At 42.4% G+C, this 25,029-nt stretch overlaps 1 protein-coding gene across 26 annotated transcripts in view; it reads right to left on the reverse strand.

Annotated features, from left to right (window-relative positions):
- epb41l2 (erythrocyte membrane protein band 4.1 like 2) overlaps nucleotides 1-25,029 on the reverse strand; it is a 218,351-nt gene that overhangs the window by 64,804 nt on the left and 128,518 nt on the right. For all 26 annotated transcript variants that reach the window (XM_072556130.1, XM_072556166.1, XM_072556093.1 and 23 more), the window contains exon 5: nucleotides 5,857-5,899. In XM_072556130.1, the coding sequence (XP_072412231.1) occupies nucleotides 5,857-5,899 (43 nt within the window). The remainder of the gene's footprint in view (nucleotides 1-5,856; nucleotides 5,900-25,029) is intronic.

Genomic DNA, 25,029 nt, shown 5'->3' on the forward strand with positions numbered 1-25,029 from the left:
AACACACACACACACACGCACACTCTCTGCATATACTCCATCACACACTTGCGCGCACACACACACTATCAAGCATGCACACATACACACACACTCTCCCCCTCACATGCACACACACAAGTCTAGGGAGGGAATTTGCATTTGCAGAATTGTATTTGCAGATATATTCTATTTCGTTCAAGCAGCACAATCTGTAGGCAGCCAATAATTTTTATAATCCATGTGATATTTTATAAATTCCTACTTTTGAAATAGAACCAGTCTGACTAGATTGGAATACATACAGACTCTAACCTCACGCCTTTAATGCATCATCTGAGTTGAGGTGTCTTTTTTTTATAAAACTTTAAGTTATCTCAGGAATGTGACTAGAAAGAAGTTCTTGAAAAGAGGCAGTAGTTTTCAAATCACTGCTTCTTCATCAGGTAGGAGTGAAGCGTGATCATAAGACACAATTTATAGCAGTGTCATGCAGCTGAAATGACATATTAGACAAACCTTGGTTGAATCAGCCTTGAATATACTTAATGCCCCAACCTCAAAGTCCCTCTGTGGTAAAGAATTCATCAACCTTCCGAGAATTTCAATTCCTTAATCTGAGATTATTCCCTCTGGTTTTAGACTCTCCCACAAACAGAAATAATCTTTCTGCATCTACCATATCAAGTCCCCATAGAATCCTTATGTTTCAACAAGAATGCCTCTCATTTTTCAATATTTCAACAAGTACAAGGACAATCTACTCAACCTCTCCTCATAAGACTGCCGCTCCATACCCGATATCAACCGAGTGAACTTTATACTGGCATTTGATGCAGTGCAGATATCTTTCCTCAGATAAGGGACTTAAAACAGTTCATAATATTCCAGCTATGGTCTAAGCTTTCTTGCAAAAAGGGAGATCTTTACCAAAATCCTCCCTTCTTTTATACTCCGTTCCCTTTGAAATAAAGGCCAACATTTGCTTGCCCTTTTATCCACTGTGCTTGAATGGTAGTTTTTTGCAATTCAATGCAGACTCTCAAATTCTTCCGTTCTGTAGCTTTCTATAGTCTTTCTCTATTTAAAACATTCTGCTCCTCTAACCTCCCTACCAAACTACAGAAGCTCAAGTTTCCCCATATTATGTTGTATCTGCCAAAATTTTTCCTGCTCAGTTAATCTGTCTAAATTCCTCAGCAGACCCTTTATAAGATCCTTACCACCTGCCTTCCGAAGTATTTTGATTTCATCTGTAAGTGTGGCTATTGTACATTAATTGTCGTCATTGAAGTCACTAATATATATTGTAAATAATTATGTCCTCAGCATTGATCATGTGGCACACCCGTATTTACTGGTTGCCATCCTGAAAATGCAGGATGGCATTTTTGCAAGAGGTAGGGTGGGAAGAGGTTTAATCCAGGTAGCTGTGGGAGTCGGTGGGTTAGTAAAAAATGTCAGTGTCAAGTCGGTCGTCACTAATGGAGATGGAGAGGTCCAGGAAGGGGAGCGAGGTGTCAGAGATGGTCCAGGTAAATTTAAGGTCAGGGTGGAATGTGTTGGTGAAGTTGATGAATTGCTCAACCTCCTCGCGGGAGCACGAGGTGGCGCCAATGCAGTCATCAATGTAGCGGAGGAAGAGGTGGGGAGTGGTGCCGGTGTAATTATGGAAGATCAACTGTTCTACATAGCCAACAAAGAGACAGGCATAGCTGGGGCCCATACGTGTGCCCATGGCTATGTCTTTGGTCTGGAGGAAGTGGGAGGATTCAAAGGTGAAATTGTTAAGGGTGAGGACCAGTTCGGCCAAACGAATGAGAGTGTCAGTGGAAGGGTACTGTTGGGGACGTCTGGAGAGGAAAAAAAACGGAGGGCTTGGAGGCCCTGGTCATGGCGGATGAAGGTGTAGAGGGATTGGATATCCATGGTGAAGATGAGGCATTGGGGGCCGGGGAAATGGAAATCTTGGAGGAGGTGGAGGGCGTGGGTGGTGTCTCGAACGTATGCGGGGAGTTTCTGGACTAGGGGGGATAGGACAGTGTCGAGGTAGGTAGAGATGAGTTCAGTGGGGCAGGAGCATGCTGAGACAATGGGTCGGCCAGGGTGGTCAGGCTTGTGGATCTTGGGAAGGAGGAAGAAACGGGCAGTGCGGGGTTCCCGGACAATGAGGTTGGAAGCTGTGGGTGGGAGATCTCCTGAGGTGATGAGGTTCTGTATGGTCTGGGAGATGATGGTTTGGTGATGGGGGGTGGGGTCATGGTCGAGGGGGCAGTAGGAAGAGGTGTCCTCGAGTTGGCGTTTGGCTTCAGCAGTGTAGAGGTCAGTGCGCCAGACTACCACTGCGCCCCCTTTATCCGCTGGCTTAATGGTGAGGTTGGGATTGGAGCAGAGGGATTGGAGGGCTGCGCGTTGTGAGGGTGAGAGGTTGGAGTGGGGGAGGGGGGGTCGACAGGTTGAGGCGGTTAATGTCCCGGCGGCAGTTGGAAATGAAGAGGTTGAGAGCAGGTAATAGGCCAGCGCGGGGTGTCCAGGTGGATGCAGTGTGTTGGAGGTGGGCGAAGGGGTCCTCGGAAGGTGGGCGGGAGTCCTGATTGTGAAAGTAAGCTCGGAGGCGGAGGCGACGGACGAATTGTTCGGTGTCACGGCGTGTATTAAATTCATTGATGCATGGACGGAGGGGGATGAAGGTGAGTCCTTTGCTGAGGACTGGTCATTCGTCCTCAGTGAGGGGGAGGTCTGGGGGGATGGTGAAAACTTGGCAGGGCTGGGAGCTGGGATCTGGTGTGGGTGTGGAGCTGGGAGTGGGGTCGGAGCCAGTACCTGGAGTGGGTGTGATGGTGGGGGAAATAGGGGTGGAGGCATGAGCAGGGGTAATGTTCCCCTCGCGGTTCTGGGGGGTGGGGATAGTGACAGTGGGGTCTGTGGGGGGCATGTCAGCAGAATGCAGGTGAGTGGCATTGATGGGGGCGGAAGTGGTGGTGATCATGGCAGTAGGGGTGGCGGAAGTCACTGAGCGTGTGGCATCAGCGATGATGTGAGGGCCGGAAGTGACTGTGGGAGTGGCCATGATGGGGGCGGAAGTGACATCATCACTCAGCGTGGGGGTGGTAGCTGCATCAGGCGCATGGCTAGTGGCGTTTCCGAGACCAGGGGAAGCTTCTGGAATGTTTGAGGAGCACTGGTTATGGAGGTGGGTGGATAACTGATAATTGATGACTGCATTGGTGCCACCTCGTGCTCCCACGAGGAGGTTGAGCAATTCATCAACTTCACCAACACATTCCACCCTGATCTTAAATTTACCTGGACCATCTCTGACACCTCCCTCCCCTTCCTGGACCTCTCCATCTCCATTAGTGACGACCGACTTGACACTGACATTTTTTACTAACCCACCGACTCCCACAGCTACCTGGATTACACCTCTTCCCACCCTATCTCTTGCAAAAATGCCATCCCGTATTCCCAATTTCTCCGCCTCCGCCGTATCTGCTCCCAGGAGGACCAGTTCCACCATAGAACACACCAGATGGCCTCCTTCTTTAGAGACCGCAATTTCCCTTCCCACGTGGTTAAAGATGCCCTCTAACGCATCTCGTCCACATCCCGCACCTCTGCCCTCAAACCCCACCCCTTCAACCGTAACAAGGACAGAACGCCCCTGGTGCTCACCTTCCACCCTACAAACCTTCGCATAAACCAAATCATCCACCGACATTTCCACCACCTCCAAAAAGACCCCACCACCAGGGATATATTTCCCTCCCCAGCCCTTTCCACCTTCCGCAAAGACCGTTCCCTCCACGACTACCTGGTCAGGTCCACACCCCCCTACGACCCACCCTCCCATTCTGGCACTTTCCCCTGCCACCACAGCAACTGTAAAACCTGCGCCCACACCTCCTCCCTCACCTCTATCCAAGGCCCTAAAGGAGCCTTCCACATCCAAAGTTTTACCTGCACATCCACTAATATCATTTATTGTATCCGTTGCTCCCGATGCGGTCTCCTCTACGTTGGGGAGACTGGGCGCCTCCTAGCAGAGCGCTTTAGGGAACATCTCCGAGACACCCACACCAATCAACCAAACCGCCCCGTGGCCCAACATTTCAACTCCCCCTCCCACTCTGCCGAGAACATGGAGGTCCTGGGCCTCCTTCACCGCCGCTCCCTCACCACCAGACGCCTGGAGGAAGAACGCCTCATCTTCCGCCTCGGAACACTTCAACCCCAGGGCATCAATGTGGACTTCAACAGTTTCCTCATTTCCCCTTCCCCCACCTCATCCTAGTTTCAAACTTCCAGCTCAGCACTGTCTCCTTGACTTGTCCGGATTTGTCGGACCTGCCTATCTCCTTTTCCACCTATCCACTCCACCCTCTCCTTCTTGACCTATCACCTTCATCTCCTCCCCCACTCACCCATTGTACTCTATGCTACTCTCTCCCCACCCCCACCCTCCTCTCGCTTATCTCTCCATGCTTCAGGCTCACTGCCTTTATTCCTGATGAAGGGCTTTTGCCCGAAACGTCGATTTCGCTGCTCGTTGGATGCTGCCTGAACTGCTGTGCTCTTCCAGCAGTATTTGCTTTCCAGCATCTGCAGTCATTGTTTTTACCTCCTATCCTGAAAATGCGCCCCATTTTCCACACTCACTCTCTTTCATTTGTTACCCAAACCCCTCTCCATGTTAATATACTATCCAGCAGCATGGGCTCTTATCTTTGAGTTGTCTAATGTGTGATACTTTATCAAACACATTTTTCCTAAGTTCTGATCAAAACTTAATTTTTAAAAAATCAACATCGTGGGCCAAAGGGCTGTTCTATGCTGTACTTTTCTATGTTCTATTTCTGAAGAGAAACATGCTGCAAAAACTTTCATCTTGTACTCATCACGTCACTTAAAAGAACACAAAATTTCAAAATTATGGCCGAACCAATGCTTTCTAAGGGGGCAGCATGCATAATGTCCCTGCTTATGAACTCAATGTCTTTTATTTACAAGTCCAAGATCCCAAATATCTAGCTCATGACTCTTTCAGTATATCCTACCATTTTTAAAGATATAGCATATGAAATCCAATGCTTCTGTCAACTCGTTAAAACTGCGGCATGTGGTGTATGGTGGCTCTCATTACCCTTTCCGCCAAAAGTCATCACTTCACATTTCTCTCAAGTCCCATCTACAACTTGTCTGTGCATTCTGCAAGCCTCTGTAGAGATGCATTCAAATGATACCATCCTTGTCATTTGCCATACTTCCAATCTTACTCTAATTAGCAAATTTTCATAATTCATGTAGAATTCCCATAATGAAATTAAACATGAATACATACATCTTTTAAAATTTAGGAATCCTGGGATGCCAGGAGACAACGCTGCACTCTCCCATTCACCAGACTATAAAACAATCACATTTACCACAATTTGTCATTTTCTGTCCAAATTTCCCAAATAATTCTTTTTTAAACCATACATTCAGAACACAAATAGAGGCCATTCAGCTTGTCATGTTCATGCCAGCTCTCTGGATGTACAACTAACCTGATCCCACTCTCCTGTCTTTTCTACGTAGTAGAGCTCGCACTGATCCCTTGTTCCATGAGTCTCAATTTGTTTAACTAGCCCTTCCCTCAAATATCTTCTGTCTTTTCATCAAAAAATTTGATTAGGTTAGTCAGGCAATACCCAAACTGGCTCTCCTTAACAAGCTCAAATTTCTCCAATTGCCTGTTGATCTTTTCTTCCAATTATAGCTTCTAAAAGTATTCATTAAGATTACATACACAGCATAAAGATCAACTGTTATAGATAACAAAATTAAACTTCAATTGTCCTAAACATACTAATGTTTAACCAATAATGCACTTACTTCGAATTTGCTTCTTGATTTCTTTTGCTGGGTCCAACCAATTCTGAAAAAAGATATAGAGTTGTGTATTAGAACTAAGCAAATGGGCAAATAATCTCTTGGGCATACAAAATGGGAGAGCAACTCTGCACAACATTGTGGGCCAAAGGGCTGTTTTATGCTGTATTTTTCTATGTTCTATTTCTGCAAAAACTTTCATCTTGTACTCATCAAGTCACTTAAAAGAACACAAAATTTCAAAGTGAACAACAACCTATGCTACAGGAAGAATATGGAAAAGAAATGATACACATTGTATAATTATTAGATCTAGAAACGTAAAAACTTCCCAGAAGTGCACAGTCACATCAATTTTGAATCTATTCTTTCACCCACAAATAACCAGATTGAAAATTACATTGTAAACCTATACCAAATCTTTTAATAGTTTAACTGATACATACTTGTTAATCTTTAAGTAAAGTCAATATTTTTTATGTGTGAAATTTCAAAAAGGTGTTTCTGCAACAAAGAAAATGTAAACAATTCTTGGAATCTTTCTGAACCATTGCAGAATGTAATGCTTATAATCTTCTGGTAGGACTAAGAAATCCTAAGGATAACAAGGACCTTGGAGAAGATGTCAACAGGTCCTTGAAACAACAAGACGATAAAGTGGTTAAGGCGGCATATGGGATACCAGCCTTTATTAGTCAAGGTGTTGAATGCAAGAGCAGGGAGGTTATGATAGAACTGTGGAAAATATTTATTAGGCCACAGGTGGAGTACTGTTTACAGTTCTGGTTGTTACAGTATTAGAAGAGTGTGAATGCATAAGATACCTCTGCTGCAGTGTGTTATCTATGATGAGAAATCAAGTAGCCTGAGGGGTTTTTTTCCTTAGTGCGATTAACACTGGGGGGAGATCTGAGTGAGGTGTACAAAGTTCTGAGGGCCATACACAAAGAAAAGAAAAGCTTTTCCCTTTGGATGAGGAGTCAGTAGCTGGGAGCACAGTTTTAAGCTGGGAATTTGTGTTGCAGACGTTTCGTCCCCTGTCTAGGTGACATCCTCTGCTTGGGAGCCTCCTGTGAAGCACTTCTGTGACCTTTCCTCCGGCATTTGTAGTGGTTTGAATCTACCGCTTCCGGTTGTCAGTTCCAGCTGTCCGCTGCAGTGGTTGGTATATTGGGTCCAGATCGATGTGCTTATTGATTGAACCGGTGGATGATCTGTGGATTGAATCCACCGGTTCAATCAATAAGCACATCGACCTGGACCCAATATACCAACCACTGCAGCGGACAGCTGGAACTGACAACCGGAAGTGGCAGATTTAAACCACTACAAATGCCGGAGGAAAGATCACAGAAGTGCTTCACAGGAGGGTCCCAAGTACTGAGGATGTCACCTAGACAGGGGACGAAACGTCTGCAACACAAATTCCCAGCTCGGCAAACACAACCACAACAATGAGCACCCGAGCTACAAATCTTCTCACAAACTTTGAAGCACAGTTTTAAGGTAAGGAGCAGGAGATTTAGAAGGGATTTGAGGATTTCTTTCCCCCTACTTAGGGTTGTGCTATATGGAACTGACTGCCTAAAATAGTAGTGGAAGTGGTAGAGGCAGGAACGCGCAAGACCTTTAAGAATTAATTAAATGAACATTGAAATATGAGGATTCAAGATGGTGGTGATCTAACAGGTCTGCCTTGCTGAGTTCTGCACCACAATCCAGGCAGTGGTGCTTTCACCCTCCCCATACTAGTCATTTTCGTAAAGTCCCCAGAATTTGTAAATATGACTTTGAACACTCAGGAAAGATGACTAAAGGAAAGGGCCTGCATGGATCCCAACATGCAGGGCACGCTCCTGCAACAGCAGACACACCCATGGCCGTAACGCCAACTCCCATGGAGGCGCCTTTGAACTTAGCTGGGCAGCAGAGTTTGGTCTCAGAGTTCGTCAAACTCCAAGACAAGATTTAATCTGCATTGGAGGAAACCCGGACTAGACTGGAACTTCTCTTGGCCATGCTACAAATGCATCTTGGGCAGAGCGGGAAGGAGGTAGAGCAGCAAATGGCAGAGACCACAGCGGAATCCTCAACGGGGCAGATTCAGGCACTGGAAGAACAGGCACAGGTCTTAATTGAGCAGGTCGATGACCTCGAAAATCGAGGTTGGAGAAAGAATATCCGCATTATCGGGTTGCCAGAATGAGAGGAAGATGATCAGCTGGTCAGCTTCCTGGAGCAATGACTCTCACAGCTCCTGGGATTGTGAGTTGAGCAGGCTCACCAGATCAGACCAGCGACCCACCTGGTCCTAGCTTGATTTCAATGTTACAGAGACAAACAAATGGTTATGGAAGCTTCCAGAACACTACAGAAAGATCCAAGGCCACGATGACTTTTCTGGGACTGTGTTCTGAAAGAGGAAATCTTATGTTGAAATAGAGGAGGCTGAGAGACTTGAACATTCAATATTCTATAAGATGACCAGTAGTGTTGCGCTTCAGCCATGGAGGGGCTGCGCAAAATTTTGAATCAGCAGAGAAGGCAAAGGATTTCCTAGATACTGGATGTAGGTTTGCTCACTGAAAATGAATCTTCCAGCTCAGCGAGCAAACCTACATCCAGAACCTCAACCTAAACTACAAATCTTCTCAAAACTCGCTATTTCCTAGATACTTTAAAATAGATTGGTTGGGTCAAATACAATAGACAATAGTGTTTCCTTCGTTCTCTCTGTTGTTTACTTTGTGTGCTTGGTTTTGTTCCTGTAATATGTAGGGTGTTTCCTCTTTCCCTTTCTTGTTATTTTTGCTAGTCACTGTTTTTTTTTTATTTTTGGTTGGGGTGGTCATTTCTTTTATTGACAACAAGCGGGGTCAATGTATGGGTGGGATAGGTTGGATACCCACTTTTAATTCCCATGTATAAGATTTTTTTTTGTTTCTGTTTGGCCTGGGTTTGGGGTGCGGAAAGAGCCATGGAAGTGTCAGCGAGTAGGATGAACAAGGGGAAAAGTCTCCAGTTATTTGTCTTTTGTTTATTTCAGGAGTAGTTATTAGAATTTGTGCTTTGATCGTGTTTGTAATTGTATTTTTTTTGATTTTATGAATCTTTTCTTGCCTCCACTTGGCGAACTATGAGTAGGGTTCTTCCTCTTTGGGGGGGGGGGGGGGTGGAGGTGGGGCTCACGGGCTGCTTTAGAGGGTTATGGCTAGTTGTTTGTTCAGATGGTGCACCTGGAACATAAAGGGGAGTAACTCACCGGTTAAGTCTCAGAAAGGAGAGGGCCGATGTTGCTTTGTGCAAGAAACTCACTTAGATGATAAGGAGCATCTTCAGTTACAGCAGGGAGGGTTCAGCCAGGTGTTCTTCTTGTCTTTTAATTTCAAAAGCAGAGGAGTGGCTATACTAATACAGAAGAATCTACCATTCTAGTTGTTAGACCAAATTAAGGATGAGCATGGGCGACATGTGATCCTCAAAGCCCTAATACATGGGAAGGAGTATGGCATTTTGAATGTGTACTGCCCTCCAGCACACCCCCTCAAATTTTTAACTAATTCACTTTCTAGCCTGTTGGCCCTTGGAGTGCGCCACATGATTATAAAGGGGAGACTTCAACCGTCTTATAGATCCCAAGGTGGATAGGGTGCCAAGGGGTCTTTCGGGCATCTCCCCATCATCCAAACAGTTGATGGACCTATGTGAGGAGCTGGGGGTTGGTGGATGTGTCTTCACTTAAAGGGAAGGGATTTTACTTTCTTCTCCAACCCACACAAATGCCACACAAGGATCAAGCATTTTGCCCTGCCGACTTTTTTGGATTTGGTACTAACCTGTAAGATTGGGAATATAGCCATCTCGAACTATGCAGCAGTGTATTTGGAGGTTAAGATCAAGGGTAATGAGACAGATACGTGGCATTGGTGCAGGATCCTATTCTTTTGGAAGACAGTAAGTTCATTGAATATTTCATAAGGGAGTTTAAGACCTTCTGGGATATTAATTCAGGTATGGCCAGTAACCCATCAGTGCTCTGGGAGACTGCCAAGGCTTATTCACGGGGTATAATTATCTGGTACTCAGTGACTCAGAAGAGACAGCCGAGAGAGCAACAGTGTATACTTGAGGCCCGGTTGAAGGCAGTCGAGACAGCATATTTTCACAGACCGTCTGTAACTAAATTACAGCGGATTACAGCTCTCTGGGCTGCTCTGAACTCCATGCTCACCCAGGCAGTGAAGAGAGGGATTTCCTTTAAGAAGCAAAGACTATTTAAGCATGGTGATAAGCCAGGTAGATATTTGAGATATCTGGCCAGGAAGAAGAGCGCTCCTCAATCTATCATGTCCATTAGAGAGGGCACTGGTACTCCCACTCGTGAGTCCAAAAAGATCAACGCAGCATTTAGGAAACTTTATGCAGAGTTAAAGCGGTCGGAGGGCTGAAAGGATGGGTTGGCGAGGATGGACTCCTTTTTTGGGAACTTGGATCTTCCAGGTATAAATTCGAAACAGGCCTCTGTTTTGAATGCCCCTCTGACAACACAAGAAATACAAAAGATGGCAAAGCAGCTCCAAAGTGGCAAAGCGCCTAGCCCAGATGGATTCCCGAGCGAGTTTTATGAGGAGTTCATAAAAATGTTGGCCGAGCCAAAGTTGGGCATGTACAGTGAGGACTGCCTCCCGCCCTCTCTCAGGGAAGGTAATATTCCCCTTATTCCTAAGAGAGAGAGAGAGAGAGAGAGAGAGAGAGAGAGAGAGAGAGAGAGAGAGAGAGAGAGAGAGAGAGAGAGAGAGAGAGAGAGAGAGAGAGAGAGAGAGAGAGAGAGAGAGAGAGAGAGAGAGATCCTGAGGACTGCGCCTCGTACAGACCCATCTCCCTCCTAAATGTGGATATTAAAATTCTGTCTAAAACATTAGCATTGAGGCTAGAGAAGGTATTGCCCTCTATTGTAAAGGAGGACCAGACAGGTTTCATTAAGGGTTGCAGCTCCTCTAACAACATCAGGAGAGTGTTGAATATGGTCCAAGCATGCCAGTAAAGATTGAACCCGGGCTTGGTAGTCTCGCTAGATGTGGAAAAAGCATTTGATCGGGTGGAATGGCCATACCTTTTTTTATGTTGTGGAATGGTTTGGTCTCGAGAGGTCTTCGCCAGGTGGGTGGCAGTGTTTTATAGCAATCCCACGGCAGTGGTTCTCACAAATGGCATAAAATCAGACAATTTTAGAATTGGTAGAGGCAGCCGACAAGGGTGGGAATAGGAGAGCATAAAATCATTCTCTATGCAGATGATGTCCTCCTCTTCCTGGCTCATCCAACAATGTCTGTGCCCAATTTAATACAAAATATTAATTTATTTGACTCCTTTTCAGGATATAAAATGCATTTTATGAAATCAGAGACCATACTCATGGGGAATCTTGAGGGAGTACCTGATCTTGAAACAGGAATTTGATTTCTTTTTAGCTGATCACAGAAAGGCTTCCTATATTTAGGTATTATCATTACGCCCGCCTTTCACTAATTGTACAAAGTTAATTTCGTATGATTACTCAAGAAGATAAAAGAAAACCTTCATTTTGGGAGGAGCTACCAATAGCCTGGTTGGGTTGAATAGCTCTGATCAAAATGAATGTTCTTCCTCACCTACCATACCCCATGCGAATGCTCCCCCTGGTGTTACCTCGGCAAGCGCTGCAGAGACTTATTGTTTGGCTTGAATCTTTCATTTGGCACCACAGGCACCCTCTTATTAAATTTGCTCAGTTGCAGCTTCCACATGGAATGGGGGAGGGGGTGTAAAAGATATCAAATAAGTTAGTTATTGTCTTATGTGAATGATTGGGCTTGTCAGGATCAGAAGTCAATTTGGCTTGATATTGAGGCCTCCCAGGCAAAATGTCCCCTTATTTATTTGCTATTTTTGGACAGGATGAGAAGTGTCGCAGAGTATTGTAAAAATCCAATCGACATTAACATGGTCAATGCATGGCGAATCATGTGACAGAGTGAGGGTAATTTGCATAAGACCTCCCCACTCAACCTCATAGTAGGAATACCAGGATTTAGGCCAAGATCGAAGGATTCTGGCTTTAAGTTATGGAGTCTGGGAGTCTCCTGTTTGGGAGATCTATTTGAGGGGAAGATCATGATGCCATTGATCAGCTGAGTCATGAATATCGCTTATCCAATCGGGACATCTTCCACTATTTTCAAATCAGGGACTTTGTACAGAAAAGGACCACACTATTGGTTCATTCGTATAAGTCCGATGTGGAGAGGAGTGCGCTTCAGTCCACGGGCACTCTCTCGATTAGTAACCTCTATCATCTACATGGAGGGGGTGCCTCGGAATATATTGAAAGGCTTTACAGAATCTGGAATCAACAATTGGGAGCAGAAATTTTGTCAGAAGTATGGGAGGATATCTGGGAGAAAGTGAAAAAGATTTTGATTTGTAATAACTGCAAGCCATACAACTAAAGATTCTCCACAGGGCCCATCTGGCCCCAGAGCAGCTAGCAAAATTTTAAAAAGGAGCATTGCCAAAGTGGCCTTAATGTAAAACTGACATTGGTACACTCTCACACTGCTTGTGGTTGTGCCATAAGATTTGTAGGTATTGGGGCGCCAAAGCAAATATGTTAGAGGAGATCTTGGAGACTGAGGTTAAGGTAGATCCAGTATCCCTCCTTTTAGGATCACCGAATCTGCCTTTTCTAGATAAGCACAGGAAGAAATTGTTTAACATTCTGATGAGCTGGGTCTCGGAAAACTCCCCAGGTCTTTTAGGATGGCGTAGGTTAGTGATAGACTTTACAAGTATATTAAACAGAAAATTGAATTTTTTTCATAAGACGTGGCAGCCCTTTTTGAATCACAGATGCAGACTTGTCAGCCATACTGATTATGATCCTTGTATAGCTACAAAGACTGTACCTGGCAGGCTGAGGACTCAGAGAGGAAGAATCCTGAATAAATACAGGTATATTAACTGATGCTCCAGATGACGGGAGCTTCGGTGGGGTGGCACTGAGTGGTGTAAATTAAGTTAGTTTAACTCAATTCAACCTCATTTAAATTATGTCTAATTATTTATTGTAGTATGGGAATATTGTTCTTTTTCTTTGGTATTTTTGATTTGAGTAGCAGTTAGTGTATTATTATTGTTATACCATATGATTATTATACTCTCTCTTTTGTAATTTTGTAAAAAAACTCCCTCAATAAATAAAAAGCTAACATTGAAACAACTTGGCACACAAAGCTTTAGGCCAAGTGCTGGAAATGGGATTCAAATGGAGAGGTCCTTGATAATCTGTGCAGATGTAATGGACATCTTTCTGTACCGTAAAACTGACCTTTTTTAAAAAACTTTGAGGAGATGGTGAGGACTGCAGATGCTTGAGAATCATAGTGGATAAAGAGTGAAGCTGAAAAAAGCACAGCAGGTCAAGCAGCATCAAAGGAGATGGGGAGTTGAGGTTTCAGGTTGGAACCTTAACTTGGTGCTTGGAACTTATGGTTGGAACCTGGTCCGAACACAAAGAACTTTCAGGCAAGTTGTTTGTGCATAATTCAATTAGGTTTAAAATTTCTCAATTTTTGTGCTGATCTGGCCGATTTTATATGGATTGCACTAATATTAGTAAACATGTGGGAACTCTACTCCAAGGACTTGGGTCCTGGAAGATATTCAGCAACACCATCTCATTGACTACTTGAAAACACAAAAATGTCTTGCGCCAAGTATAATTAATAAAATAATTCTAAGGCTGCTGCATGATAAACTATTCAAGTATACCTTTTTGCAGTAGACCTAAAAAAAAGAAGTTTGTTTATAATTAGTGACAGAAATGCTTGCATAAAAATAATTTACAAACTGCTCTTTTCATTTTAATCAGTGTCATTCAATTACATGCATCCTTCCCTCTACTAAACAACACCAACCAAAAGTCAAACTTTGCACCATTAATATGTTGATTAACTTATGCTGTACAGGAATTCAGAAATATTACCAACATAGATCTGTTAACAGATTTGGAGTGCTTAACTTCCATCACAGAAAACACTTCATTGCTTACTTAACCCCCAAACCTGACAACCTCACATTAAACTAATTAGCAGTGACAATGGCCAAAGCAAAATAATTCACAACACTGCTGTCTCTTGGGATCAACTATGATAGCCCCACGGCTGCACTATTATAGAGCCTAGCCTAATGAACACAGCCAGAGGGTTGTTGGTATGCAGCTCACAAACTATCCAGCTGCAGCCGAGAACAGCTGGCAGATAAATGTTGGCTGTGATAACTGAGCAACAGTAAGAATAAATCATTAAGCATTCAGCAAGCACTGAGAGGAGGTCAAAGATTTGTAGCATTTGAACATGGAAGTATCAACAAGCACAGCAGGGGAGGAAGCAGAAAAAAAATACAGATTCAACTGGTGCCAAGAGCAATAACAAAAGTGTCCACAGATTACGAATTAGTGCAAGCAAGACAAATATTTTGGAATTATACAGCAAAATTCTTGTAACGCCTACAATATAGGAAAGCAAGTCTTAAGTCACCATAAAGAGATAGCCAGCACACATTTTATTTCTGATTTCAAGATATATTGCAGTAAAATTTCAGTCAGTTGCCAACTTTAAAAAGGTTTGAAATCACTTACACCTTTTGCATTGCACTTTTACATTTCTATCTCACAACATCACAAATAATAGAAAATGCAGTACTGAATTTTCGGACTTTTGTTATATCATTCTCATTCAGTTTTGAGTGATTTTCAGTTAATCTAGAAAGGTTTCAGGAGCTGAAACAAATATTATTACAATAGTCACTAAAAAACACAAATCAGAAGAAACTCCTTTACAGAGAGTGATGAGAATGTGTGATTCACTAATATCATTATTTACATTTGCATAATCCAACCCAATGTGCATTGTCAAGCAAAATTTGACACTGGACCAGAAAGCAACATTAGGACAAATGGTCAAATTATAATTAAAGTATATTTTAAATAGGGTCTTAAAGGAGAAGACAAATAGAGAAACAGCAATTATAAAGGTGAAAACTCCACAGTTTAAGACATCAGCAGCTCAAGGCATGATCAATCATGAAGCAGTTAATATTGGAAAGGCACAAGGAACCAGAGTTGGAGCAGGATTGATGTGAGAATTGTAGGATTGAAGGAGGTTATAGAGATTTTAAGAAGCAAGGTCAAAGAGGGATTTGGAAGCATGTTTGAGAATTTCAAGTTCGAGCAATTGCTCAACCATGAGCCTATTTGTCAGCAACTGCAGAGATAGTTACAAAAAAAATGCAAGTTGGGAGGGTTTCAGAAGCAGGGCGAAGGAAGAAATGGAATTGCCATTATTTCAGGGGAACCATCAAAAATAATCAACTTAAAGACTTTTATTGAAAGCTACTGGGGTGCAATTTTAGTGTCCAAATCCCTCTAGGGGTACATCTTAACATGTCTGAACAGATTTTTGTTATTCACTTGATAGACATGGACATCACTGGCTGGCCAGCATTTATTATCTGTCCTTAATTGCCATTGAGGTAGTGATTTGGTGGTGGGGGGGGGGGGGGGGGGGGGGGGGGGGGGCTGACCTCTTGAACCACTGCAGTTCATATGCTATCAGTAAACTCACAAGACTTTTAGGGAGGGAATTCCAGGACTTTGACTCAGTGACAGTGAGCAATATAGTTCCAAGTCAGAATGATAAGTGGCTTGGAGAGGACCTCGAAGGTGGTGTTCCCTTGTGTCTGCTACCCTTGTCCTTCTGGGATTAGAAAGTGCTCGCTAAGGACTTTGGCAAATGTCTGCAGTGCATCTTGGAAATAGTTTACACTGCTGTTAGTGAGCATCAATAGTGAAAGACTGAATGTTTGTGGGGGTGATGCCAACCAAGTGACTGTTTTGTCCTAGATGGAGTTTAGTTTCTTGAGTGTTGTTGGAGCTACATTCATCCAGGCAAGTGGGGAGTACTCCATCACACTCCTGACTTGTGACTTGTAGATGATGGGCAGGCTTTGGGGAGTCAGGAGATCATTGCAGTATTTCTATCCTCTGACCTGCTCTTGTAACCACTGTGATTATGTGGAGAACCCAGGCCAGTTTCTGATCAATACTAACCCCTGGGATGTTGAAAGTTTGGGATTCAGTAATGGCAATGCCATTGAATGTGCCTTGTTCGAGCTGGTCATTGCCTCGCATTTGTCTCGCATGCACCTTACTTGCTACTTTTCAGTCTAAGCCTGGATACTTCTCAGGCCTAAATATCTAAAAGCTTTATTTCAACCATCATTGAGAGAAATGCTGGCATAGTATTAAAGGGTTAAATTATCAAAGGGTTGGGTTAATTTTCTGCAGATTCAGGTTCAAAAACGCAGCAAAATAAATGGCAGAATATAAATTCAATTAATAAATCTAGAATATAAAATAGTCTTAGTAATTACAATCATGATTATTCATTGTTAAAAACGCATTCTCTAATAGTTATGGCACCAACTAGGAGATAGGGTTAATTGCTGACCTCAGAGTGGAAGCGCCCCTAGGTAGCAAAGACCACAATATTACTGAATTTTACATACAACTTAAAGGAGAAAACTGTGTGTCCATGACTACTATTTTAAAGTTAAACAAAGGCAACTATGAGGCATGAAAACAGAGGCATGAAGGTGAACTGGCAATCTTTTTAAGGATTGGTCAATAGAGATGCAGTGGGTATTTAATGGCATATTCCAGAAAGCACACAAGAAATAATATTTAATAGATAATAACAAATAAGAATATGTTTCAAGGGACAGATTCATCATCAGTAGGATAAAGATAACATCAAACCCAAAGAAACAATATAATTGCGCAAACATGAGTGGTAAAAGAGAAGGTTGAACAACATATTAAAAAAGGAAAATAATTACAAAAAATTAATGAGGGAGAAGTTAGATGATGAGTTAGCCAAAAATTTAAAAACAGATAGGAAAGGTTTCTAAAAAGAAAAAGTTAACATTGTAAGTGCTGTCCCTACAGAAAATGGACTTGGAAAATTAGTAATGAAGGATAAAGAGATATCAGACAATTTGTAGAGACATTTTACAATTGTCTTCACTGGAGAGGATACAAGTAACATTATATAATTAGCTGTAATCAGGAATTGAAATGGAAGAAGGAAATCAAAAAACATGACAATTACTAAGTATTACTGATAAATTGTTAGAACTATGAGTTGATAAGTCCCCAAGTCCTGATGGATTTCATTATAGAATCCCTACACGGTGCTGAAGCAACTGAGTCCACACTAACCCAGCGAACAGCATCCCACACAGGCTCATGCCCCTACCCTATCCCTGTAACCCTGCATTTCCCATAGCTAATCAACCTAGCCTGCACATCCCTGGACACGATGGGTAATTGAGCATGGCCAATTCACCAAACCTGCACATCTTTAGACTGTGGGAGGAAGCTGGAGCATCTGGAGGAAATCCACTCAGATACAGGGAGAATATGTAAACTCCATGCAGACAGTTGCCAGAGACTAGACTGGAACTCCAGTCCCTAGCACTGACACAGTCGTGCTGAATACTGAACCACCATGCCATCCATCCTAGGATCTTAAAAGAAGTAATTAGTGAAATAATTGATGCATTGGATTTAATTTTCCAAAATTCATTAGATTGAGGAATGCCTCCTTTAGATCGGAAAATAGCTGGTGCAACGCCTTTATTTAGAAAGTGATAGAAGCAGGAAACTATAGGCCGGTTAGCTTAATATCAGTCAGTCAAAGGGAATATTTTAGTTATTGGTTATAGCAGGGCACTTGGATAAGTTCAAGCTTATCAGGCAGAGCTAGCATTTTTCAAAAGGAAATCATATTTAACTAATTTGTTAAGAGTTCTATAAAGAAGGAATTTATGCTGTAGCTATACAGGAACCAGTGGATCCATTGCATTTAGATGTGACGAGTTGTGAAGAGCACTTGAGGAGCTTACAAAGGGCATAGAAGTGAGTGGGCAAAGGTCTAGCAAATGGAATACAATGTAAAAAAAATGCGCAATTGTTAATTTTGGTAGGAAGATTAAAAAAAGCATGTTATCCAGATTGAGAAGTGCAAAACTCAGATACAGAGGGATCTAGGTAGCCTTGTGTATGAATCGCAGAATGTTTGTATACAGGTACAGCAAGCAATCAGTAAAGCTAATAGGATGTTACAGTTTATGACAAGGGATTTGTTTTTTTAATTCTTTCATGGGATGTGGATGCTATTGGCTAGGTCAGCATTTATTGTCCATCCCGAAATGCCCAGAGGACAGTTAAGAGTCAACCTGTGAGTTCAGAGTCACATATAGCCAAGACCAGGTAAAGATAACAGATCTCCTTTTCTAAAGAACACTAGTGAACAAGATGTGATTTTCCAACAATTGACAATGGTTTTGTGGTCATTATTAGCCTCTTAATAATGCTAGTTTTTTTTCCCAACTGAATTCAAATTTAACAATCTGCCAAGGCAGGATTCAAAGACAGGTCCTCAGTACATTACTTAGTCTCTGGATTAATAGTCTAGTCAGAGTACCATGAGGCCATTGCCTCCCCTCTCACTGAATGCAAGATCAGGAAATCTTTGCTTCAGTGATACAGGGCATTTGAGAGACCATATCTGGAGCTGTATGTACAGGTCTGATCCCTGTATTTACAGAAGAATGTTAATTCATTGGAAGCAGTTCAGGTTAATACATGGAATGAGCTGAATGCCTTGTAAGGAAAGGCTAGACACCCAGGCCTGTGTCATTTGGATTATGGAAAAGTGAAACTTAATTGCTCGTGACTTAACTGAAGGATATACAATCCTGAGGGAAATGACTGATTGGATGCTGAAAGCATGTTTCCTCTTGTGGAAGAATCTAAAGCCAGGAATAGTTCAAAAGTAAAGGGGCATCCATTCAATATATTTTCTCTCAGAGGGTTGACAGTCTTTGGAATTTATTTCCTCAAAAGCCAGTGCATGCAGAATCTTTAAATATTTATACAGTAGAGATAGATAGATAGATTCTTCATTACCAAGGGGACATAAGATTATTGGGGATAAGCAAGAATGTACAGGTGAAGTTAAAATCAGAATTAGATTTATCTTCAGTGTACTCAAATTACAAAAGAACAGGAGTACAGTGAAAGAAGTGTATAGTGTTGCCAGCACATGGCACTATCCTCGGTAAAAAGTACCCAAGTACACAGAATTGAGAAAAATCAAAAAAAAAGTTATACTACACTACAGATATACATTGTATAAATTAGGAAAATAAGAAATAAAGCTAAAAAGACAGATATTACAGTCTCTCTATAAAGACTTCCAAGTTCACCACTTGGTTAGAGACAAAAAAACTGCGGATGCTAGAATCCAAAAGTAGACAAGCAGGGGGCTGAAAGAACAGAGCAAGCCAGCAGCATCAGGAGGTAGAGATGTCAACATTTCAGGTGTGACCCTTCTTCAGGACTGGGGGGTGGGGAGCTGCAGATGGGCTGGAAGGAGTGGGGGGGGCAGGTTGGTGAAGTGGAGACAGGTGATGACAGGCAGAGGGTATGACCTGGTTGGTCAATGGGAGACCCCCAGAGGGATCTTGGGGTCTATGTACATAGATCTTTGAAGGTTGCCACTCAGGTGGATAGAGTTTGTAAGAAGGCCTATGGAGTATTATCGTTCATTAGCAGAGGGATTGAATTCAAGAGTCGTGAAGTGATGTTGCAGCTGTACAGGACTTTGGTTAGGCCACAGTTGGAGTACTGTGTGCAGTTCTGGTCGCCTCACTTTAGGAAAGATGTGGAAGCTTTGGAGAGGGTGCAGAGAAGATTTACCAGGATGTTGCCTGGAATGGAGAGTAGGTCGTACGAGGATAGGTTGAGAGTTCTCGGCCTTTTCTCGTTGGAACGGCGAAGGATGAGGGGTGACTTGATAGAGATTTATAAGATGATCAGAGGAATAGATAGAGTAGACAGTCAGAAACTTTTTCCCCGGGTACAACAGTGTGTTACAAGGGGACATAAATTTAAGGTGAAGGGTGGAAGGTATAGGGGAGATGTCAGGGGTGGGTTCTTTACCCAGAGAGTGGTGGGGGCATGGAATGCGCTGCCCGTGGGAGTGGTAGAGTCAGAATCATTGGCGACCTTTAAGCGGCATTTGGATAGGTACATGGATGGGTGTTTAATCTAGGTTAGAAGTTCGGCACAACATCGTGGGCCGAAGGGCCTGTTCTGTGCTGTATTGTTCTATGTTCTATGTTCTATGTAAGTGAACCCGGTAGGTGGCTGGGAAGAGCGGAAGAGAGGAGGAGAAGGGGCTGGGAAGGGAGTCTGGGGAAGGGAAGGGAGGTTATTTCAAATTGGAGAATTCATTGTTCAGTCCTCTGGGCTGTAGGCTGCTCAGGCGGAAGAGGTGGTGTTGGTCCTCCAATTTGCGCTGTGGTTCGTTGTGGCAATGGAGGAGGCCAAGGATGGTCATGTCGGAAAGGGAGTGGGAAGGGGAATTAAAATGGGCGGTGACTGGGAGGTCCCCTGCAGGCCTGGCTGAGATGCTCAGCTAACCATTCCCTCAGTTTGGTCTCCCCAGTGTACAGAAGACCATATCAGGAGTACCTGATGCAGTATACTTGGTAGGAAGAGAAGCAGGTGTCTCACCCGGAAGAACTGCTTGGGGGCCCTGGATGGAGGTGGGGGGTGGTGTACCAGCAGGTTTTGCATCTTTCCCAGTTGCAGGGGAAGGTACCTGGGGGATTCAGGGGGGTTGTTGGGGAGAGTAGTGCAAACCAAGGACTGTCGAAGGGAGGTGTCAATATCGTTCAAAATACTGAAACACCCCATATCGATATGCAGAATAGTATGGACTACATCAAGACTTGGCGATAAGTGGCAAATTACATTCACTCTGCACAAGCGGAAGGCAATGGCCTTCTCCAACTAGAACTTAACCAGCATGCATTAACAATCAATTATATCAACACAATTAAATTGCCAATAGCAACATCTTGGGGTTAACACTGACCAGAAATTGAACTGTCATATAAACAGTAGGTCAGAGGATGGGAATTCTGCACCTGACTCTCAACAGGCACATTTCACGACTGCAAGTGGAATATCTATTTTTACTTGTATGGGTGTACTCCAACATCAGCTAAGAAACTTGTCACAATCCAGGACAAAACAGCTTACTTGATTGGCACTCAGTCCATAGATTAAATAATCACTCCTTCCAGCAATAGGACAAAGAGACAGCACTGTCTACCAACTATATAATGTAATGCAGCAACTCACCAGCACTTTCCAAACCAATATCTTCTACCACCATAAAGGTAGCTGAGGCACAAGAACGGCGACTACAAATTCCTATCCAAATCACACATCATCCTGACTTAGAACTACATTGCCCATTCCTCTCAGAATTACGAGCATATTTACACGAGATGGACTGCAGTGATTCAGGAAGGAATTCCACTATTATCTTCAAGGACAATCAGGGAGGAAGAATTAAAAAATAAAATGGCTGGTCTTACCAGCGACACACCTATCCCAAAGATGATAAAAAGGAAAAAGTAGAACATAAAAATAAACAAACCAATAACAAAAAACAGATCTAAAGAATTTTTCAGGTAGATAAAAAGGAGCAGAGTTGCTCCAGCGATTGCTATCAAGCAGAGATGGACAATTACCATGGGAAATGGGAAATAGCACAGACAGTGAACAAATGATTCGTGTCTATTCACTAATGGCAGAAATAGAGGGCAGCCTGGGGCTAAAAAGACTAGGAAATGAGGGTAATGAATGTCAGCTGTGAAAGTATTTTGGAATTACTTCCTAGGATGAAAAATTGACAAATCACCCCAAACCGGATGACCTCCATCTAAGAGCTCTAATAAAGGTGGCTACAATGACTGGTCATTGTTTTGTTAAATGCCCTAGATTCTAGAACAGTCCTGGTAGATTAGAAGCTAGCAAGCATAAGGAAAGGAGGAAACCAGAAAGCAGGAAACGAGAAAGCAAGGAACTTCAGATCAGTTAAACTTGTTAAACATCAAGATAGATTCTAGCACTATTAACAACACCCTTAGATAATCATGGTTTGAATTGGAAAGATTAACGTGAAAGGGATCCAGTACTTGACAAATTTGTTGGGAGTTTCTTGATGGTGTAAATAATAGGATAGATAAAGGGGAACCAGTGGATGGAGTATGCATTGATAAGGAGCCACACAAAAGATTAATACAAAGGATTAAGGCTCATGGAGTTAGAGTTAACTGTATTGTGAAGAATGAGCTGGGTTAAATGGAACATTAAGTTAGCAGGCTGTGACCAATGAAATGCCATGATGACCCATGCAATGCCTCAAGGGTCTGTGCTAGGATCTTACTAACAATCCACATGAACAACAAACAGAGTTAGAATACTGCTGGATAGGACTGCAAGTTGGGAGGTTCCACAGAAGCTGGAAAGAGGTATCAACAAGTAAATAGGCAACAAGGTGACAATGGCAAATCTGGGTTGAAATTAGGAATATAATGGTGACATTGTCGAATGTCAGAAAAACCCATTTAGTTCACTAATGTCCTTTCAGGAAGGAAACTGCTGTCCTTACCTTTATGTGGCCCCAGACAAAGAGCAGTGTTGTTGACACTTAACCGTCGTCTGGGCAATTAGGGATAGGTGGTGAATGCTGGCCTGGCCAGTGACACCCAAATATTATACTCCATGTGCCATTTTTAAAAATTAACGTGGAAAAATGAGAGTTTATTCACTTTGATCGTATGAATGAACAAGCAGAATATATTTAAAGTAGTATGAAACTTGCAAATGCTGATGTTCAAAGGGATTTAGGTGGATGAGGAACACAAACTAAACAGGTGGGTACAGGCAGCAATGAGGATGGCAATTGGACTATTGATCTTTATTGCAAATCGATTGAATAGGAGAGTAAAGGAGTCTTTAGAATTCTGTGCGAACTTTTGGTCTCCATATTGTTATGGCATGGAGGTGAACTTCTCTGCTAGTTAAACCAAACACCGAAGAAAGCTCACCTTACCTCATAATCTGTTAAAATATGAGTGGCAGAGAACACACAAATTCCACTATTCAAAAAAAATAACAGATTTATTTTTTAACTCCAAAAGTGAACATTAAATAACTATTCACAACTCTAAGTCCCCCTTTCTCTGCTTTCTATTTGCCTCCAACTCTATCACAATATACTGTCCCAATAAGCCACTTATTAAAATTATATCAACTTAATTTCAAAACAACAGTCACTGTCGTCTTCTGTATCTTTCTTCTTCCGACTAAGGATCTCCCTGGGTCATCTTCTTTCTTTTTACTACGAGTGTGTTTCATATAAAAAAGTTACATTTGATAGAGAGTGTTTCCTAATTTCTTGGAGAGCAAGGTGCTAGCTCGCCATACATTTCTGTCTTGACTGCAATTGCTGTTTGACCAATTTTCAAAATTACCACATTTTATACCCCTCAACATCATACTGTCTCATTGGTTCGATGTTGGCAAAACAATAAATTCAAACTTAATTGGATTTTAATATCCTGGGGCATAATTTAAACTGATTGGTTAAATTTAAATTGTTGTCAAAACAGCAACCAAAACTCAGGTATTCATTTCACAGCCAAATATTACATATTTTCAATTTTCCAGTACACTCTGGGACTGCCATCCAATCATATACACAGGTGCTTGTAATCTCTCAGTTCACAACAGTATTCACTCTCTCAAAATGTACAGTACACATGCCTTCAACTTCATAATATTTAAGGAAAGACACGTTTATATTGGAGATAGTAAAAAGAAGGTTCAATAAATCGCTCCTCGGAGTGAGAGTGTTGAGAAGGAGTTGAATAAGCAGAGCCTATACCCACTGGAGTTCTAAAGAATGAAAAGTGATGTTTCAAAGAAATCACAAGACTCTGAAAAAGCTTGACAGAATAGACACAGAAGTTGCCTTCCTTGGCTGGGGAAAGTAGAAAATGGAGGCAGTCTCAGGATAAAGGGGTCAATAATTTATGACCAAGTTGTGTAAAATTTCTTCACTCAAAATGGTTGCGAATTGCTGCAATTCTTTAACCTGGAGGTTTTTATAAGTCCAACATTTGACATATTTTACTATGGGATAAACAGATTTCATGTCTCAGGGAATCAAAGAATACAAATACAAGAACTGAGCAGGAGAAGGTCATTTAAACGATCAAGCCTGCTTTGCTATTTGATAAGATCCTGGTTGATTGGACTGTGGTCTCAACTCCACTTTTGTCAATCAAACACTGAACTCAACCTTCAATATGTTTAATGTCCCAATGTCTATTGCTCTCCCTGGATAATTCTGCAGATTATGGATCCTCACAATAAGAGGAAACCGCTAGTTTTTGAACTTTATCTCCTTGTTGTGAGCTCCTCCACAAAGAAAAACATCCTCTCAGCATCCATCTTTGAAGATTCATCAGGATTTTAGATGTTTCAATTGGTTCACCTCTCAAATTTTCAACATTTTAACAGATACAGGCCAAACCTTTCATCACAGGTTTAATCGCTTCATCTCGGCGATTAGAGAAGGTCAATCAAATGAACTGTGCTTAATGTAATTAAATCCTTTAACTAAGGCAATCCAGACTGTACAACATGCTCCCAACAGTTTCACTCAAACTGTGCAACTGCAGAAACGCTTCCTTAAATTCTATTCTCCTTCCAATAAAATTCAACATTTCACTTGCCTTCCTAATGACTTGCTGTAACTGCATACTAATCTTTTGTGATTGCTATACAAAATTTCTGAATCCCTCCATCCTTTAGAGTTCTAAAGTTCCTTTTCATTCAAATAATGTATTGCCTTTCTACCATTACTGCCATAATGGGAGGGTTCACATTTACCCATATTATAGACAATAGACAATAGGTGCAGGAGTAGGCCATTCTGCCCTTCGAGCCTGCACCACCATTCAATATGATCATGGCTGATCATCTTTAATCAGTATCCTGTTCCTGCCTTATCTCCATTACCCTTGATTCTACAATCCTTGAAAGCTCTATCCAACTATTTCTTAAATGAATCCAGAGACTGGGCCTCCACTGCCCTCTGGGGCAGAGCATTCCACACAGCCACCACTCTCTGGGTGAAGAAGTTTCTC

The sequence above is a fragment of the Chiloscyllium punctatum genome, chromosome 3 (assembly GCF_047496795.1).
Source record: "Chiloscyllium punctatum isolate Juve2018m chromosome 3, sChiPun1.3, whole genome shotgun sequence".
In the NCBI taxonomy this organism is placed as follows: Eukaryota; Metazoa; Chordata; class Chondrichthyes; order Orectolobiformes; family Hemiscylliidae; genus Chiloscyllium; species Chiloscyllium punctatum.